Consider the following 19,924-nt stretch of genomic DNA (forward strand, 5'->3'; position numbering starts at 1 on the left):
GAGGGAACCTCAATTGAGAAAATGACTCCAAAAAATTGGTTTGTAGGCAAGCCTGTGAGATACTTTCTTGTTTGATGATTGATGTGGGAGGGTCCAGCTTGCTGTAGGTGGTGGCACCCCTGGCAGGTAGTCCTGGAATGTATAAGAAAGCAGGCTGAGCTGAGCAGTGGTAGCACACTCCTCTAATCCCAGCACTCAGGAGACAGAGACAGGCAGATCTCTGAGTTTGAGGCCAGCGAGTTCCAGGGCAGGCAGGACACAGAAAAAGCCTGCCTCAAAAACAAAACAAAAGAAAACAAAACAAAAAGGCAGCAACAAAAACAAAAAAGAAAGCAGGCTGAACAATCCAGTAAGTAGCTTTTCTACATGGCCTCTGGCTCAGTTCCTGATTCAGGGTTCCTGTCCTGGCTTCCCTCAGTGATGGAGTGAGACCTGAGAGGTGTGTGTAAGATGAAATAAACCCTTTGTTTCCCAAGTTGCCTTTGGCGGTGGAATTCTAGCTCAGCAACAGAAAGCAAAAGAAGACAGAAGACCTCCCCTAGCTTCTAGTATTACTCTGGCCCTACAGGCCTTCTCTTCCTCTCAGGCTCCAGCTACATGGACGACCCCTCAGAAAAAGGAAAGAACCCCCATTGGAAGTAGTAGAATGTATCCTTTTATAGGGATAATGCTGCCTTCAAACTCGATTCCGTGGACATTTTGATCAAAAATTGGATTGATACTGAAGATAGCAGGGATTAGATGGATTTTATATGCATAAACCCTGTTCTGTTCATGGGTCAGATCTGTCTCACTCCATAATTTACCAAAATGGCTAATGCAGGAAATGGCCCTCAGAGAACTGCCACCACCCACCCATTTAAAGCAAGCAGCCTCTGAGCCCTGGGCTCTTCAGGTAGAGAAACGATAGACTTTATTTGTCTCTAAAAGGTTTGTGTCGCGAATCAACCAAGAGCTTTGACGCATGTTTACCATACAGAAGTAAAGACATTGTAAGGGTCAAAGGGCAGAATACTCAGAAGGTGAGAGTCAGTCTGTCCTTATATTTTGAAAGGACAGCATCTCAGGTTTCCAGGAGGAAGGCAACGGGGAGCTGGCAGGCTAGGGAGGTGACAGTCCAGGGAGGTGGCAGGCCATTTAGCTGTCACGTCAGACAGAGGGAGGTGAGAATTCATACCTTCTCTTGCTATTATGAAATGTCAAGTGAGAAAGAAAATGTGTAGGAAACTAGATGGCCTGTGTCAGTATTTCTAAAAGTCAAGCGATAGGTGGTAAATCTACTAAAAATGTCTCAAGATGCCTGCCAAGAAAATAGAAGAGCCAGACTTGGTAGTCCATGTCTAATTCCAGTACCCGGGAAGATGATGCAGGAGGATTGGGAGTTGAGGGTGAAAATATAAAAAATAATAAAAATTGAAGAAAGAAAAAAAAAATGCTTGCAAGCATATGTCCTTTTCCAAGTGTCCCTGGCGGTGGTAAATATTGTAAGTGTGATCGATAGAGTCTTATGACTGCAGCATTTTAGGTAAAGTTGTCATGTAATTAATTATTCTGCTTATTTACTTTGGTTTATTGGTCAGCTTTGAAGGAATCAGTAGTGAAGCCTGCTGCCCATTTGATAGAAACCAAAGCTTGTCATCTGACACACACGCATCGTTTCATGAGGGAAAATAAAATGGGATTTTTGACCTACAGCACATTGTTGAACAAGTAACCCAATCAAAGTGTTGAGACCCACTCTGTGGGTGACCTGGTTCAGAGCTGCACTGGATTATAAATCTTGTCGCAGAGTATGTTACTGTGAGCACAAAGTTGCCCCTGTTTACTCTGATCTTTTTCTCCTATGCTTATTTCAAAACTTTCAGGACAGACTACACTTAAAAGCCTATAACCTCTGGGTGTTTTGTTTTGTTTTTTCAATTCCATAACAAACAAACAAATTCCTTCTATTTTTTTAAACCACCCAGCTTTAGACTCCTTAGTACCCCATCACTGGGCTATTTGACTTAAATTATTTTAAGCTACCCTACGATGACCATCTTAAACATCTTAATATTTTTTTACTTTTACATATGTGTTGTATGTTTATGTGTGTCTGCACATGCTGTGGCACATATGTGCAAGTTAAAGGACAGTGTAGTAGGAGGCCTCTTACTTGGTCCCAGCTGCCCAGACTCCCAAAATAACCACTCAGAAGCTGTATTAATTAAATCACTGCTTGCCCTATTAGCTCTGGCTTGTTACTGGCTAGCTCTTACATCTAGAATTAACCCATTTCCATTATTTTATATTTTAACACAAGGCTCATGTCCTACCAGCAAGGTTCCAGCTGACGGCTCGCATCTCTCTGGCTCTGCCTTCTTTTTCCCAGCATTCAGTTTAGTATTTCCGCCTGGCTCTATTCTGCTAAGCCACTAGCCAAAACAGCTTTTTTATTCATTAACCAATAAAAGCAACACAGACAGAAGGATTTCCCACACCAGGACAACTTGTGGAACTGGGCTCTCTCCTACTGTTTGGGTCTGGATGTGGAATCTACATCATTAGGCTTGGTGGTATGTGCATTTAGTGTTGAGCCATCTCTCTGCCCCACCCCCATCTTATCTTTGTTTCAGCCTAGAGGAAGCAATAATAATTAGAACAGCATCAGAGTGCCATTCTTCCTGGACTGGGTGAAGTCAGGTGGTGATGCTGAGTGGGGGCTTGGCTTCTTTGTCACAGCAGCCACCTGGGTCTTGATAACTGAGGGACGTGGTATCTGTATTCTTCCTTGATACGCAGGGGAGTTCTAACAGCTAACCACCCACCTTCTAGAAACAAAAGCATGCCCCATACTGATTGTATGGCACCAGAGTCTGGGATGTCAGAGCCAGGTGTCAGTCGTGGCTCAATGAGCGTGAGGTCCAGACAAGAGATTTCACTAGTGACTGTGGTGTGCTCATGGCTTGTGTTTCATACCTGGCCAGAATTCTGGGGTCTCTTGGATAATCAGGGAACATCTGTGATCTTGAGGAAATTTATCAGTAGTGTGTATGAAGCTTCCCCAAGAACCTGACCTGAGAAGAAAGCAACATTTCTCACCTCCTATAATGTCATTCTAGTTTCTAGGTTTTCTTCCCAAATTAAGTCTATGTAGGATACCCTCAGGACTGCATTAATTTCCCTATGCCATACCCCCAACCCCAACTGGGTGTTCTCATTTCCTTATGAAGTAAGTCATAGTTTTACTTTTGTTGCTTAAAGTAAACAAGACTTATTTTGACTTCAGGTATATATATATTTTTTCCACAACCATTAAAGGCATCAGCTTCATCAGATGATAAAGAAAATAAAAGAAAATACAGGCTAGGGTATTTGCCTTGCATGCTCATAGCCCCAGGTTTGATCCTCATACCACAGAAACCAATCAGGCACGCGTTTAATCCTTGCACTTCAGAGGAACAGAAGTTCAAGGTCAGCCTCAGCTACGTAGTGAACTGGGCCAGTTTAGTCTATATATGAGGTTGTCTAGGGGTGGGGACAGGCAAAGGAGAGTGGGGATCATAAAAAGGGGGAAAGTATTAGACTTACTGCTTTGGACTTGAAAGGCACCATTGGAAGATATACCAGCCATTGTTTTAAAGGAAGGTATTTCTAAGCAAGTTAGTCTACAGCGTATGTCCTACAGTACCTAACTGAGGTGAAGCTGGTATTTATGCAGGGGATGCTTCATGTACAGCCTCCATCTACAGTCACTAGAATAGATGGGGAAAGGTCACCTGGTGGGTTGTAGAGGTAATGAGAAAAAAACTGGCTTCCAAATCTCGGTAGTGTGTGCATGTGCACCTTGCATGCAGGGTTTGCAGATCCCCGCTTATGGGTGAAGTGTGGTGCTTCTCTTTGTGCACGTGACACAGCCGTCGTCTTCCTGCTTCTATTCACCCTGGGAGATAGGAAAGTGCTTGCCACCTGCCCCTGGAATCCCCAAGTGCAGGAAGATCTTTCTCTTCTCCCACCAGCCCTGGTAAGGGTTACGGGGAAGATCGGATTATAGAACCTGTTGGCATCCTGTGGGAAGGAGAGAAATTTCTGGGAAGGGCCGTACAGAGAGTTAAATGCAATTAATAGTAAAGTGACTGTCCCCCATGTTTGCGGAGAATGCATCTTGATTGTGGGAGGATCATAACATGTCTGAAGGGGGGTGAATTTCAACCCGAATTAGCAATACCTGTAATCCTAGCAGCTAGAACGATTGCCACAGGTTTGGCTGTCTTTGGGCTTTGGAGTAGACCGTGTCTCACCACCTCCAGCACCAGATATAAGAAATGTCCAGTCATCCATGAGGATGCTTGGAAGAGAAGGAGACTGTCCTGCTGAGCTCAGGTGTCAGTGAAACAGCTGGGGCATGAAACCACACCCTGGAGGGCTTGGTCACCAGACTGAGGTGGGAGCAGCTTCGTGGCTGGAAGACAGCTTCCTTAGATGGCTTCCCCAGAAAAAGCAGGATGGAGTGTTTAGTCTAGTGGGGCTTTATTTTTTAAAGTAAGATAAGATACATTTGTTCTCATTTAATAGCACCAACACCAAGTCTGGGAACATTCAGCTCTCCCCTTCTGAGCACGGGTGACTCTGGACTTGTCTCTCTCGTGAACCTGGGATCTGCGGGTTTGACAGGACAGAGAAGGCAGGCACAGGTGGCCTTTGTGACCTTGTGCTCCCCGAGTTCTAGTCTATTTCCTGGGTCTAGTCCCTGGTGTTTAATCCCCCCTTCACAGGAGCACAGGTGAAATCCGGAGTCTGTCCATCACGGGTGTCCAGAGCAAAGATGTGCTTGTAATCTGTCAATAGAAAAATGACACCATCTGTTGGGAATGTGGGAAATGACACTGAAGATGTCACTGAGGTTCAGGTATTAAAGCCACGACTACAGAAAGGTCTGGCGTGCAGATTGATGCCAGGATTTGAAGAATATTAATTTTAAAGGAAACACTCAGAATATGTATGGTGTGTGTGTGTGTGTGTGTGTGTGTGTGTGTGTGCGTGCTGTGTTCTTTGTGTGTGTATGTGAGAAAGAGAAGGGGGGAGAGGTAGAGAGATTTTTTGGTGCTATTCAGATATCCTTTTTTAAACAGGTATGAGTTATGAGTTTATAAATTTCAAAGCAGTAGGAGAATTGTGGCCCCGCGTTGGAATTGGTTGTAAACAAGACAATGTGCCATATACTATGGTGCAAATTGCAGGTGTACAAATAAATGCATCTCAGCCTGCCGGGATGGAGGAGGAAAAGGACACCTTAGTTCCTGCCACAGAAATCCAAGAATCTAATTTCCTAGCATTCCGTAGTCTTGTTTCCAAACCGCTTGTGTTTGTCCCCAATGTTGTATTCATGAGGCATCTATGCATTAAAAATAAAAGAAGAACAGTGACCCACTATGGCCGAAAAACTTGCCCATCCTTTGACTGAGTATTGTCGGTTAATTTATGCAGGCCCCTTTGCACTTCAGCTTTTCCCCCACCGGTTGCTAGGCAACCACTTGAGTTACTGCGCATGCCTCTTTTATGATAACTGTCATTATGATTATTTTTTAATTATACAACTGGGACTGTGGATTAAAGCAGCATATTGTCACCCGTGCCTTGCCACTGCCTCTGCGCATTCCCGGACACAGGCACAGCCACCTTCCAAAATTTACATGCCGGGGCTTTATGATTACCATGTGATGTTTCTGGCTTCACAAAGGAACTGGGAGATGCCGTCTAAAGGGCAGAGAGATTTTTGTGGAAAATGAGTAGACCATATATCATAAGCTGTTATTGATTTAGGGAGGCCCAATCGGGTATTAGGATCTTGAACCTCAATTATCCTTCTTTGTTGCTTTCACTGTGCCTGACTTCCAGCGTTAAGTGATGTGAAAACCCTGTTGCTCTGCAGCCTGTTCTTCCGAATGACAAAACGCTGAAGCATTTCTCTACTAAACCTGCTTTCAATAAACCACCGTGCACTGGGGGGAGGGCGCAGCCCAGGCTAGAGACATGCACTGTGCATGTTAGCAATTGTTCTTGGTTTGGTTTTTTTTTTCCCCCAAATTGCCAAATTGCTCCACACACAGAAGTGCATTTAGGAGACGCGAAGGGGCTCCTCGGGCAAGGGATAATAGAAGGGACTCATGGCATTCGAACACTGTAAAAGGAACGAGCCAGAGAGGACGGTGGGGAGCGCACAACAGCTTCGCATTTGCATCTCTCTGTATATTTTAGCATATTTTCTAAATATACAGTGAATTTGAAGACAAAAGGAACATGGGAGTCATGTCAGTGTGCTTTCTTCTAACTCGTTTAAAATGAGACTTGGGGCTCAATAAGTTATTTTACATATTTCTGTCATGATGAAAAGAGATTATCTCCTGACGGGAGTTTACAGAATACTTGCCACATCGTGTGTGTGTGTGTGTGTGTGTGTGTGTGTGTGTGTGTGTGTGTGACAGAAATGGGGACCTAACCGTGCTTTCATGTGGTTTGAAGCCGGCACGGGGGGGGGGGGGGTGTCAGTGGTGGGCGTTTCCTCCATGTGCAGAGCACCCCCCCCCCACCCTGCCTGTATTGGTGGGGCCTCCGTTGCTTTGTTGACAGTCTCTGAAATGACCCCTCCCTGAGGAGTGCCTCATCTGCTTTCTTTCTGTTTGTCTCCCCCATCCTGCAGTTCAGGGCGGCAGCTCAGTGAAGTCTTCATTCAGTTACCTTCCAGGAAAGAGTTACCAGAATACTATGAATTAATTAGGAAGCCAGTGGATTTCAAAAAGATCAAGGTAGATATTCTGTTCACTGTTCTTCTTGGAGTAAACAAAGGAGATGCATGGCTGCGCTGGAGTGATTCTCGGTGGGGCTGTGGTAGTGGTCTCCTGGTTACTAAGCACTGACCTACACAAGGCTTGCCCCAGGAGAGGTCGGGAAGGGATGGCTTTGGTCCTTTCCATTCATGTTGTCTGATCATTGGACGCTCAGCTTATATACTTTGCATGTTGTTGGGAACCTTCATCTCCCTCCATTGCCACTCAGTTCCCCTTCCGTGCACTTTCCTCCCCATGCCTAGGAACACGGGTGGGAGGTTGGTCTTGCTCGATGGCACCCCTTGGGGTTGTGCAGTCCCGCCCGTTCCACAAGGCTGAACGCTATGAAGAGGGAGGGAAACCTGAGCTTCCTTAAACAAGCAAGGACAGTTACATATTCCTCTTCTGTTTTGTTCAAAATTCCCATCAGGAAAGAATTCGTAATCATAAGTACCGGAGCCTGGGTGACCTGGAGAAAGATGTCATGCTTCTCTGTCACAATGCACAGACATTCAACTTGGAGGGATCTCAGGTATGTGTCAAGTTGTCTGAGAAGTGTCTAACCTTAACCATGCTGAGGTTCTTGGAAGTGAAGCTTTTCGTTTCTACTTTCTGAATCCCTGCCTCCACCCTAGCAGAACACTGAAAACCGAAAGGACGTGTTCTCTGCTGTCAATATGAATAGAGTGAGGTTTTGTGCCATAGCTGGTGGCCTCCTTCTCACACTTCCTTCGAGGCTCACCTTCTCATTAGAGGAGGAACTCAAGCAAGCCACTGATGGCAGTGCTGAGGCTGGGTACCATCTCTGTGCTCACAGAGACTGTATGCGACAATAGTTACCTTTGTTTTCCTAACTGTAACTTTACACAAAGAGTTCAAAGCACAGTGATTTAAAACAGAATGGGGGGGGGGGGGCTGCGCTCCTTTAAGTTCCTTTCTCCACAGTCAGGAAGTCATTGTGAGTAACAGTGAACTTACGAACATAAGGAGGAGGACATTCCTACTTTAATTACAACTCAGTTCCACTTCCCTTTGATGGGAATTGATCTTTTTCCAATTTGTCTTTCCGGCCTGATGCTCTCACATCCAGCAGAAGAGAGGGAAGAGGCCAGGTCAGGTTTCACAGAGACCCTGCCCTTGAGCAGCGTCCACTTTCACATCCAGGGATTGACAGCGATGCCCCACACATCTCCCCTTCCTGGCCTCTCCCCAGCCGGTTCATCCTCACCCTGGCTTGTCAACTCAGATCTCTGGCAGATTTCCCCCCCCCCCCAGCGCCCCACCCCACTGTGTTATCCTTCTCCCTGCTGTCTCCACCGTTTGCCCCAGGCTGGTGCATCACTTCCTCGAGTGCGTGGGTCATCTTGACAGCAGAAGAATTCAACCCTAGAGAGCAAAGGCCATTCCTTGACACATTGCTTTTGAATCGTGGTCAAAAGACAACATAAACTTTACCACCTTAACTGTTTCTTAAGGGTGCGGCTCAGTCGTGTTAAGGCTGCCCCTGGGGGTCTTTAACAGGTCAGTGGCAGTATTTCATCTCTTAGAAATGGTGACCCCGTATGCCTTTGATAGTTCTTCCCCCACACCCCATTTCCTCTAACCACCCTCTGCATCACGTGAGTTTGACCACGTAAGTGGGATCACTTCATGTCCATCCATTGGTGACTGGCTCCCTAGGGCTGTTCTGTGTTGTAGCAGGTGATGGGAGGGCCCTCCTCCCAAAGGCTGAATCCTATTGGCTGCATCTGCCATGTTGTCTTTAGTTGTCCATCTATCTGCAGATCTTTGAGCTCCCTCTTAGCTCTTGACTATGGTGCATCTTCAGAACACGGGCGTGTGGAGGATACGTATTTCCCCATGACTCTGCGTCTCATTACTTTGGGTGTCTCTCCAGACATGAGGTTGCTGGGTCATTGGGTGGCTCTGTTTGAATTTCTTGAGGGAAAGGACCGTGTTTAGTAGACTTCCTGTTTCCCAGTGGTGTTTCGTCTCTGCATGGGTAGCTGCACACTGCTGTGCACGGTGTGTTCAGTGACTTGGCTGCACTGAAGCTCAGCGACAGGGAACAACCTCGTAAAGGGTTTCTTTGTCACGGTATTTAAGGGAGCCACGTAAATAAGTGTGGCTTAAAATATTGATTTTGTTCTCAAAGATACTGCCTTCTGCACCCATCTGCCACAACACATCCTTTTGAGTTTGGCTTCGTGTGTTTCGTCTTCCTCTGAGTATCTTTGTGCCTATATTTAGACTCAATGGTTTAGCCTCTGGGTTTTCACTAGAGTTAATGGTAACCTGGTGAGTGGCTCAGTGTTTAAAGCATTTACCACACAAGTATGAGGACCAGCATAGAGTTCCAGAATCTGGGTATATTTAGGGGCTATCCTATAATTCTAGCAGATAGATATCCTGCCTCAGTGACTAAAATATAGAGTGACTGAGGAACACACCTGATGTCCACACACTTGGCCACACACACTGTACACATGGAGGGGATGGGGGAACCAATAGTGGCATCTCTTAAAATAAAGCTGTGTGTGCATGCGTGTCTGTGTGTGTGCATTTGTGCCTGTGTGTGCCCTTGTGTGTGTGAATGCATGTGTGTGTGCGCGCGTGTGTGCATATGTGTGTGTGTGTGTGTGTGTGTGTGTGTGTGTTGTCGAAGGAGGGAGGCGCATACAACAGTTGCGGGTCTGCGGGCCTCAGCCTATGGTTTTTAACAGTTGACACTGTGACCATTTAGATCTATGAAGACTCGATTGTCCTACAGTCAGTGTTTAAGAGTGCTCGGCAGAAAATTGCCAAAGAAGAAGAGAGTGAGGAAGAAAGCAATGAAGAGGAGGAGGAAGATGATGAAGAGGAGTCCGAGTCAGAGGGTAAGCCCTCGCCTTGGGCCCCACCCACGTACTGGGCTGTTTCCACAGATACTTAAGGCTATGTGCTCGCCCAGCTCATGCCCAGTCTTCTCAGCTGTTAAAATTGAGCACAGCAGCCACGGAGCTCAGGCCTGCCAAGGTTCATTGAGAAAACTCTGCCCATGTTGCCTTTGGATGACGGAATAACACTGGTGTGCACGCCTCCTGTCACTCCTTAGCACCGTAGCCTGACAGCCACAGGGCTTAAAGAACATGCTAGCCCCATCACCCACCCCCACATTTAACAAGTTCCCACAGGGTGCTGCTCGGCCCAGGCCACACTTAGTCAGTCATTGATTTTTTTTTTAAATAATTGTCAAACTGATCTGAGTGAGTACGCCTGTCAGTTTTGGTCTGCGTAGAGACAGGCTTTCAAGACCACCATTTGGTTGACTGCTAATTATTTGCTTAGTGACTTGGGAGGTGAAAATAAATGGTATAATACTATAGTATTTTGAGAAGTGTGTTCTAGTTTTATGATACTCTGTAGCATAAGTTTCCACACTTAACAGATCTAAAAACATTTTTAAAAATGTATCAGAATGTCTTAATTTTATTGTTCCAATGAGGCTATTTCCTTATATTCTCCCGAGAAATTGAAAGTCTCATCTCACATATTCTTTCTGCAATGACCAAATCCCCCATCCCCGCTGTAATATGTACGGCCGGGCTTGAGATCTGTGAACACTGGCTTATGTGGTAGCTCTACCTTCCCATGACCTCACCCTCAAATAGTTGGGAGTGGTAGCTATTCTAGAAGTTGTTTCGGAGCCATGGCACTTTGCACTCTTCTGAGTAAGAGCGGAAGTGGCTGCAGTCTTCCTGAAGGTGCATTTGACAGATAGCGTTAGAATGTCCGATGGGGCTACTACCACTGTTCCCCTACCAAAGTCCGCCAACATGGCTTCACAGTGGCTTTGTTTGTTACAGCGCCCATCTCTGGGGGACTGATTAAATCAGTTATAGAGTGAATCGAACATGGGAACGTTTCAGGTGTTGAAAAGAATTAAGCTACATGAGTGAGCTAATACATTCGGCTCTCTCCTGTGTGTAAGTAAAGAGCAAGGCATGGACAATGGATGTGCCTGAAGATCCATGTAGTAACTAAATAAAATTTCAACAGTGTGTGTGTGTGTGTGTCTATACGTACTTGGATTTTTGGTGGGATAGTCTATAGAATTTTTTTTTCTGTGAATAATCACTAGAGAGCCATGAAATGGGGCAAAGGAAACATGTTGTCTTTTTTTATTTCCATTTTGTCCTCTTTCTACATTAAGAAAAATGCTAATCGAACTCTACTAGAATTTTAAATTAAAGCGTAACTTACACAGTGGAATCATCCTTTTTTAACCTTTGTAAGATTTGTTAATAGTTAATGTAACTTTTTTATTTGATAACTGCCCCGTTGAGCCCTCAGGAGCCAGGAAAAGGATCCATCCCCTACGCTGAGGTCTTCCTCCCTGTGACTATGTCACTTACCTTCCAGATAGGGGCATGCTTGCACTTGGCACAGGGATTAACTAGACAGGGTGAACTAGCCTGCTCCTGAGGCTCTCTGGCCCTCTGGGAAGTCAGGCTTGTCATCTGCAGGTAGGATAATAATTTTACTGATTTTGAATCCTCACTGTGGTCTGTTTTGTTTCTACTTTAGCAAAATCTGTGAAGGTGAAGATCAAGCTCAATAAAAAAGAAGAGAAAGGCCGGGACACAGGGAAAGGCAAGAAAAGGCCAAATCGAGGCAAAGCCAAACCTGTAGTGAGCGATTTTGACAGCGATGAGGAACAAGATGAGAACGTGAGTGCGCATTCCCGGGTGTCTCCGGCTCTCAGGCTGTCGTGGGGTACACGACCCTCCTCGTTTAGACTGAGGATGGGAACAGAGCTGCGGAACTTAGAACAAGGAGTCTAAAGCTGTGTGTGTCGCTGCAGACATGAAAAGCTCCTCCTTCAGTCCCCATCCCCCCCTTTTCAATCTCCTAGTGCACGCAGGTGCAAATACAGTTTTCTTCACGGCTGGTTAATATTTTATATCTCTCTCACCCAGCTTGCTGTAAGCGTATAGCAGATCAGATAAAATAATGGTTAGAGGAGGGGAAGGAGAAAGCATTTTGATGTCAGAGTTTTGGGCTGTGGCGCCCTGAGATTAGATATCTTGAGGCTTTCGTCTTACCAGGAAAAATTTTTAAGGAGCATTTTGTCAAAGCAGGTACCTTCTGCTCTGAAGAACAGTTAATGTTTGTATGTGCATCATCACGTAGATGTGACTCGGGTCCTGGGTCCTCAGCAGGTCCCTAGGGAGGGAATGGCAGGTGGCTGAATTCAGGTTTCAGGACTTTCTTCAATCCAGCCTTCAGCCTAGTGCTGTTGCCCCCGCTGGTCCGGGAGAACAGCAGACAGAAGCTTGGCCAGTCCCCTCCATCAACTCTCGGCTTCCCTGCCACCCAGTCCCTACACAGTTTCCATCCTGGAAAGACCATTTTCCATTTTAGTATATTTGTGAATTTGATTCTCCTTTAACACTTTGCAACCTCAGCCCGACTTGGAAGTTCTAGAATTAGGCTTATTCTATTTTGGTTAGATTTAAAACACTGTGTTTTCTTGAGATGGCTTACCAGCGAACAGACATTCAAAGCACGTTCTTTCTCTTGTTGTGGGACAGTTTTTCCAAGGCTCAGATAAAAATAGAAACGGTTCGCCATAAACTTCAGAAGCCGAAGTGGCAGACAGCAAGTGCGGCTGGCAGGCATTGCCTGGGGATTGTTGGCTGGGCACTCATCAGCATAGAGAGTGCCCATGCCTCCACAGTGCCTGTCTTCCCAGGGAAGGAGATGTGGCGCCCTCAACTCTTTCTGCCTTTCTCTCTCAGGAGCAGTCAGAAGCAAGCGGGACTGACGACGAGTGAGCAGTGTGGACTCGAGCTGACCGTGGCAGAACCGAACACTTTCTTCCCTTCTCCTTTCTCCCCAGTGAGTTCATTTGCCCTTTGGGCGCTGGGTTATTTCTCCGTCCTCATTTTCATCTAGAACTAGCTTTAGGATAGTGCCAGACAAACATATGATATCATGGTGTAAAAAAAAAAAAAAAAAAAAAACAGAACAACACACACACACACATTTGTAATATATTGTGACCAAATGGGCCTCAAAGATTCAAAGATTAAAAACAAACAAAAGCTTTTGATGGAAAAGATGTGGGTTGATAGTATATTTCTACAGGTGGGTCGGATTGGGTAGCGGTTTGATGCGCTTGCTTCTGTCCTGCTGAGAAGATTTCTATCTTCTTCAGTGCTGATGACCAGGAGAAGCCACTGAAGGCCACTGGCTATTTTATTTTTCATCAGGCGGTTTTCATTTGTTCAGTATTGTTTTTGTTTGTTTGTTTTTTACACTGTGGTACATATAAGCAACTTCCCTAGGCGACAAATGTACAGTAGTTAGATATCACCTACATATACATTTTTCCATTTTATGCTCTATGATCGGAAGAACAAAAGATAAAGCTTTTTGACTTGTATAAGATTTATGTCTACTGTCAACATTGCGGATATTTTTTTTTTGCTCTTGTTTTATTGACAATGCTATTGAATATTACAGTGTCTAGAGTGTCCCGATGGCTTCTTTTGTCACCTGAGCTCCTGTGTTACCAATGTGTATGGTCTCCTTCTCCCTAAAGTGTACTTAATCTTTGCTTTCTTTGCACAATGTCTTTGGTTGCAAGTCATAAGCCTGAGGCAAATAAAATTCCAGTAATTTCGAAGGATGTGGTGTTGGTACTTTCCTAATAAACCGATAGCTTACCTTGACGCTGTCGCCTCTTCTTTTATGAGTCTGGGGGCGCTGAAACCTTTTGGGCTTGACATGGCAGCTTCCTGCAGAGAGAGGAGAAGGTTATTGCTATGTAGATCGCATGAGCAGAGGGGACTTCTCCAGAAATGATCTGTGCGTGTTGTTAAAGGCAAAGGAGACCACTGCTTTTCTAACCGAAAGAGGGGCGGCTGCTGTTCAAGCCACACTGTCCCTGTCAGCTTTGTCTCGTAGCTTAAATTTCATTCATTAGTCAGAAAATCTATAAAGGTAACATTTTTATGTGGAGACTGGCCCAGTGAATACCTGCATGCCGTTCCCACTGAGATTTAATCATATTTTGTGCTCTGCACTCCCCGTTTTAATAAGCTGTGAGGATGTAAGTCACAGTATCACACCCTCAGCACAAGTCTAAGAGCAGGAGACTGTCCCATTGTCACCAGAGAAGGGATTCGTGTCTATTTCCTAATAGCTGTTGGACTGGTTGACAGCCTGTTTCCCAATTGTCCTAAATTTGTTTGTTTTTCAATTATACATCTCATTGTCTTTTTAAAATCTTCAAAAAGCTGTCACAGAGATTGGCCCATCCTTTCCCAAGGAACCACTGGCAGAGTCAAATGGAAGTTTCCTGCACCACTAACAAGTGGGCGAACATGTTCTCTAAGGAGCAGTTGAGGGTTCCTGAGATTATGCTTGGTGGGATGTCCAGAGCACGGTCTTGAGAAACTTCATCTTCTTGTCAGCTCTTGTCTGGCTTTCTGGTCACCCTGAGCATCCCAGAATATTGTATCTCATTTCTTGGTTTGTGTGTAAGATTTACGGAGACTTCAGAGAAGAAGCCATATTAAGTTTCCTTTTTGAGGCAGTTAAGTATCAGTTTGGAGAAAACTGTGGGAGGAGAGAGCCACTTGTTGGTTCTTGCTGCCCTGAACCAAAATAATCACACAGAAACTATATTATTTAAATCACTGCTTGGCTCATTAGCTCTAGCTTCTTATTGGCACTATTCTCTGTTGTGGGATTCACTCAAAAAATTATATTAATATGGGGTTTCTCTTAATTTTTTGAGTTACCTTTCTGTTACTACAGCAAGTGCTGGAGATACTAAACTCCTAACAAGAAAAAGATTCCAAGCTCACACTTTTAGAGCTTCTCGTCCAAAGTCTATTCATCCTATTTTCTGGCTAAGGCTGCACATCCCAGTGTAGCCAATACCTGAGAGCAAGAGAGTGGAACCCAGGTCCTACAGTCGCCTTCAGAATCATGCTACCAGTGACCTCAAGACTTCATGCTAAGCGCCACCTGCTCAAGCTATGACTACCTCCCAAAAGCACCCCCTTGGGAAATGTAAGCCATGAGCCTTTGGGGGCCATTCAAGATCCAAACTACATCAAAATAATATCCTAAGTGTGCTTTTCCCTACAGTTATTGTTAAGCCTGTCTCTGCCAGCTTTATAAATTGGACTTTGTTCATTTATAAAGTGGACCCATTATATCAGAATCAGTACTTTTGATAGTTTGAAAGGGTCTTAGGATGTGTCCCCGTGGAAAAGGATAGTTACTGTGTGTGTGTGTGTGTGTGTGTGTGTGTGTGTGTGTGTCTTCAGTCAAACTCTCCAGGTACGCACTGTGTGGAAGACATTCCTCAACATTTCTCCCACATAAACACCAGAACTACCCTTGCAGGGAGATCCTGGGAGCCTTGCCACAGTTAAGTCCCTCAGAGTTGATTTCAGTCTCCTCTATGCTCCTGGCTTGGCACACACCTTGACTTCGTAAGACCTGCGCTCTGAGCGTGGGGCCGCGTGGTCCCAAATGAGGTGATTTCCATAGGTCAGCCCTTGAGAATGGGATATTCAGGTGGACATCTGGCAAGTGCGCCAGATGCAGCCATGTGTCCTTCAGCAGCACAATGCTTTTGGGGAAATAGGAAAACCTAATTTAAAGCTGCTCTCTCTCTCTCTCTCTCTCTCTCTCTCTCTCTCTCTCTCTCTCTCTCTCTCTCTCTCTCTCTCATTCTAAAGCTGAGATCATAACCCTGACTTAGCATCAAATGTGTGGGTTGTTCCTGGCTTTGCCCCAGACATGCTTGAGTTTCAGTTTCCTCTGCGAAATGTGGAGTGAGTTGTCTCTAAGTCTAACCTTATAGCTCACATATAGCCTTGTTATTAAAGGTTTTTACTATTTAGGGAAAAAATTAACTTACAAATGTCATTAAAGAATACCAGAAAAATTAACAGAATCAAGAGGTAGTTTGCAAAGCAGTGGTTCTCAACCCTCTTAATTCTGTGACCTCTAATACAATTCCTCATGTTGTGGTGACCCCCCCCCGTTATAAAATTATTTCATTGCTACATCATAATTATAATTTTGCTACTGCTATAAATTGTAATGTAAATATCTGCTATGCAGGATATCTGATACAGGACCCGCAAAGGGGTCACAACCCACAGGTTGAGAACCGCTCTTGTAAAGGCTCATCAGGCTTTGATGGTTTCAGACTTAATGTTTGACAGAGTGTAGTTCCCTGGACCCACATAACCAGCATCATTTGGGGACATGGGACTCAGGCTCATCCAAGACCCACTCAAGGAGAAACTCCTGGTGTGCCCTGGAATCCAATACACCTTTCCTGGTGTGGAAAACCACAAATCTAAGTGTGGCAAATTTCTGTTCATTCATTTTAGGGAAGCAGTGTGTGACCACATTTATCTTCTTTTCTATTGCTATGTCCAGTGTGAACACCCAGCACACCAGCATTCTAAAGAAAGTCAGCGTAGGTGAGAATTGCTAACAGGGTGGAAGGATTTGATCTCTCGCCTACTTTCCTGTCCTGTGTGTGTGACAGGCAAAAGTCTTCATTTGTTTCTGAGTTTAACCTCATTCTGACTGATACGGTCTAATACTTGGGGGAAATATCTTTGGTTTGCTTAGCAGAACAGTCCCGACAGTCTCCTGCTAATGGATACAGCCTTTTTCCCTCCACAGGAATTTCATATGAACAGTCAATCTTGCTGCACAGATGCCTTGCAGGAAAGAACCAAGCTGATTCTTGAAATTTGCGAGAGATGCACCAAGCTAAAGGATGGGCTTTTGCTTGTTTGAATATGCAGTCATATACTGTGTGAGGCTCACAGCATTCTGGAGGGAGAGGCGGAAGAATCACCACCACAAGCTGGAGCTGTGTTGTGAGACTGTTTCACCCAAACAGAGCTCCTAGCAACAGAGTATTCTAAACCTCGAGAAAACTGCTCCTCAAAAACCTTGAGAAAACTGCTCCTCAAAAGTGAAGGAACATTTGGAAGTCTAAACAGAAAGAGTTTGAGCTCAAGGCCAGCCTGGGTTATCTAGTGAGAACCCCCCCCCCCGCCATATCAAAGACAGAGAGGGAGGAATAAAGCATACTAATTATATTAATAGTTGCTTAGATTTCTTTTCTTTGTCTTTGATTTTCTGTAGTTTCTCATGAAAATTGAGGTCTTTTATTTTTTTATTGTGAGCGGGACCATCTTTTTCCTTCAGGGAAAAGGAGAATAAAGGGCAGAGACTGTGCTGTATGAAGAAAGAGTCCCAAAGCGATCCTGGATCCAGTCCCCACCAAATACCAATGACATTTTTATAGTGCAATAGAGAAATAGATCTTAAGATTCGTATGAAGTCACAAAAGAAGAGCAAAACAAAAAAATTGGAGGCAGTACTCCTTAGCTTTGAAATATGATTAAAAAATCTATAATAAACAAAATAGCAATGTACTGCCATAAAGACAGCATATGTTCTATGGAACTGAAAAAGTCTTTAAAACAAAACTCCATACTTACTGTCAATACATATATGACAAAGGGACCAAAGGCATGCAGTGGGAGAAAGTCTCTTTAATAAAAACTGTTGGCCGTCTTGTGCGTATACCCAAAGGACGCCACTCCCTGTGATAGCTTTCACTGGCTTTTTTCACAGCAGCAAGAAATGAAGTCAGCCTCGATAGCCATCCACTGGAGAAAAGGTCATGAAGATGTGGCACATGTATGCAACGGGATTTTATTCATGTGTGCAGAAGAAGAGTGAAATTAGCAGGAAAATGCTTGAATCTGGAAAACACTAAGGGAGGTAACCCAGGCTCAAACCGTATGTTCTCTCTCATACGCAGATCTCTGCCTCTCTTACATATGTGTATCCAAGAAGGGGAAGAGAGGGGTAAAGGCCAGAAAACTAGAAGAGACTAAGGGCGGGCAAAGAAGACAAGAGAACAGAGTGGAAGGATGGGCATTGGGGGAAAGGACAGAGAGGGGAAAGGCGAGGCAGAGAAGGGAGAGATGGGACAATCAAGTCAAATGAAGTATAGATGATAGGCCCATACGGAAACCTATTACTTTGTAAGCTAATTTAATATTTATAACTAAAAAGGAAATGAATGGTGCTGCCCACATGCCGAAGAATGGAATAGGCCCCTCTCTCACATATGCAAAGATCAACTCAAAGCGGATTAAAACCCAACTGTGAGAGTGAGACCTATGAGCTACTTACTATCACCAGATATAGCACGACTAATAAAAACCCAGAGGCAGATATTGGGGTTCAAGTTGAGGATCAGAAAAGCAAATCAGCCAACCATTAGAGAGCTCTTATCTCTACGAAATTATCAGACTGAAAGAGAGCGAGTTCCTGTCATCCTGCCTTATAGTCCTCTCTAGGGCTGGGATTAAAGGCATGCACCACCAGTGCCCAGCCTCTATGGCTAACTAGTGTGGCTGCTGGGATTAAAGGTGTGTGCCACCACTTCCTGGCCTGTATGGTTGATTAGTGTGGCTAGCTTTACACTCTGATCTTCAGGCAAGCTTTATTTATTGAAACACAAATAAAATAGCACTATTTCCCCTCTTCTATGTAAAAAAAGTAGGAGGCTATAAATAAAAAACTAAGTACAATAACTCTATACAATATATACAGACATAAGCACATCGACTGAAAGACAACAGAACTTTCATGACCTTGAACTGGACAAAAAGTAAGTCTGATGCTCACACTACAGGTAACAAAAGCAAAGGAGACCAGTGGGACTGTTTGTCACAAACTGGAAGATTTCTGCACAGGGAGCTTAGAGGACAGAATTGTGTTTGCAAAGCGTGCATCTGAAAGGGATTGTGACCCAAAGTATATAATATACAAAATAGCATCCTCCTCCCCATATGACTTGAGACCAGGCTCAGGATCTGCATAGATATCTCTCAGAAGGTGTGAAAACTGCCAATCAGCATAGGAAGAAATATTTAACATTACTTATGTAATCAGGGAAAGACATAAAACCTCAGTAAGCTCCTGCCTCTCACCAGTTAGGACTGCTGTTCTACAGACGGCTCAGAGTCGGCCAGAAATGAAGCAAAGGGGAGCTTACATAGTATTATCAGGAACCCAAGTACAACCATTACAGAAAACAGTGCAAGGATCTTCTAAAGCATCAAATAATTATCATATGTATGTGTGCATGTATGTATGTATGTATGTATGTATATACATGTGTAGCCAAAAAACATGAAATCCATTTGCAGAAGAAACATCTACACTGCTTATGAATATCCAGACCTAAATCTACCTGTCTGTTCAAAGGGAATGGCTATGTTGCATGGTCTGCCCATTCTGTATCTACACACTAGGAATACCAGTAAGCCATCCAGCGTAGCAGTGTTAGCTTGGTGGGCATTGCATTCACTCAAGAGTGATCTGGCATGTGGAATCTAAAGAACTTGGTAAACCTTAAGAGTGAAATAGTAGTTACCAGAAGCAAAGGGTAAAGGGGTGGGAGTGGGGACTGGGGTGATGGGGCTGAGGACTGAATTTTACTATTTTTAAGACTACGTTCTATCCATTCTGTTACAGTCGGGGTAGCAGTGGTTAGCGATGACTAAAGCAGGCTGTAAGTGTTCTCATCTAAAGACAGATGTGACTGTCCTATCCTGGTTCCTCGGTATATAATGCAGAAGCCTATCAGACCATCACACTCTACTCCTTAAATATGCAGGATTATCATGTGTCAGTCAAAAAGTTCAAGGAACCCAGAAAAGCAGCCTTCGAGGAAGATGAAATATTTGACTTCTCTTCTTCCTAATTCACCTCCCCAGACAACTTGTGCAAAAGAACAACATCAGCATCCCTGATGATCATAGCATGTAGGCAGATGGAATGCTGGATAAAACATTACACCGTCTGGAAGGAGCCAGCGGGGAAGGTCTTGCTGTAAGGGCTGGCTCTTCCCTTGTGGTATGGCACTGTCGCAAAGTAGACCTGCCCACAAGGTTGTAGCTATGTATTGTCATCTCTAGGGTAATTATTTAAAAAGCTTTTAGTTAAAAACCTTTTAGAGGTGTAAGGGACGAAGATGAACTTGAGTGGTGGGGTGCTGGCTTCAC

At 44.5% G+C, this 19,924-nt stretch overlaps 1 protein-coding gene across 1 annotated transcript in view; it reads left to right on the plus strand.

The window, feature by feature from the left end:
• Smarca2 (SWI/SNF related, matrix associated, actin dependent regulator of chromatin, subfamily a, member 2) overlaps window positions 1-13,522 on the plus strand; it is a 170,261-nt gene extending 156,739 nt beyond the window's left edge. The window contains 5 exon segments of the mRNA XM_038338305.1: window positions 6,680-6,785; window positions 7,237-7,338; window positions 9,550-9,682; window positions 11,373-11,515; window positions 12,587-13,522. Of these exon segments, the coding sequence (XP_038194233.1) occupies window positions 6,680-6,785; window positions 7,237-7,338; window positions 9,550-9,682; window positions 11,373-11,515; window positions 12,587-12,622 (520 nt within the window). The 3' untranslated portion in view covers window positions 12,623-13,522.
• The last annotated feature ends 6,402 nt before the right edge of the window (window positions 13,523-19,924 follow it).

This window comes from Arvicola amphibius, chromosome 1 (genome assembly GCF_903992535.2).
Source record: "Arvicola amphibius chromosome 1, mArvAmp1.2, whole genome shotgun sequence".
In the NCBI taxonomy this organism is placed as follows: domain Eukaryota; kingdom Metazoa; phylum Chordata; class Mammalia; order Rodentia; family Cricetidae; genus Arvicola; species Arvicola amphibius.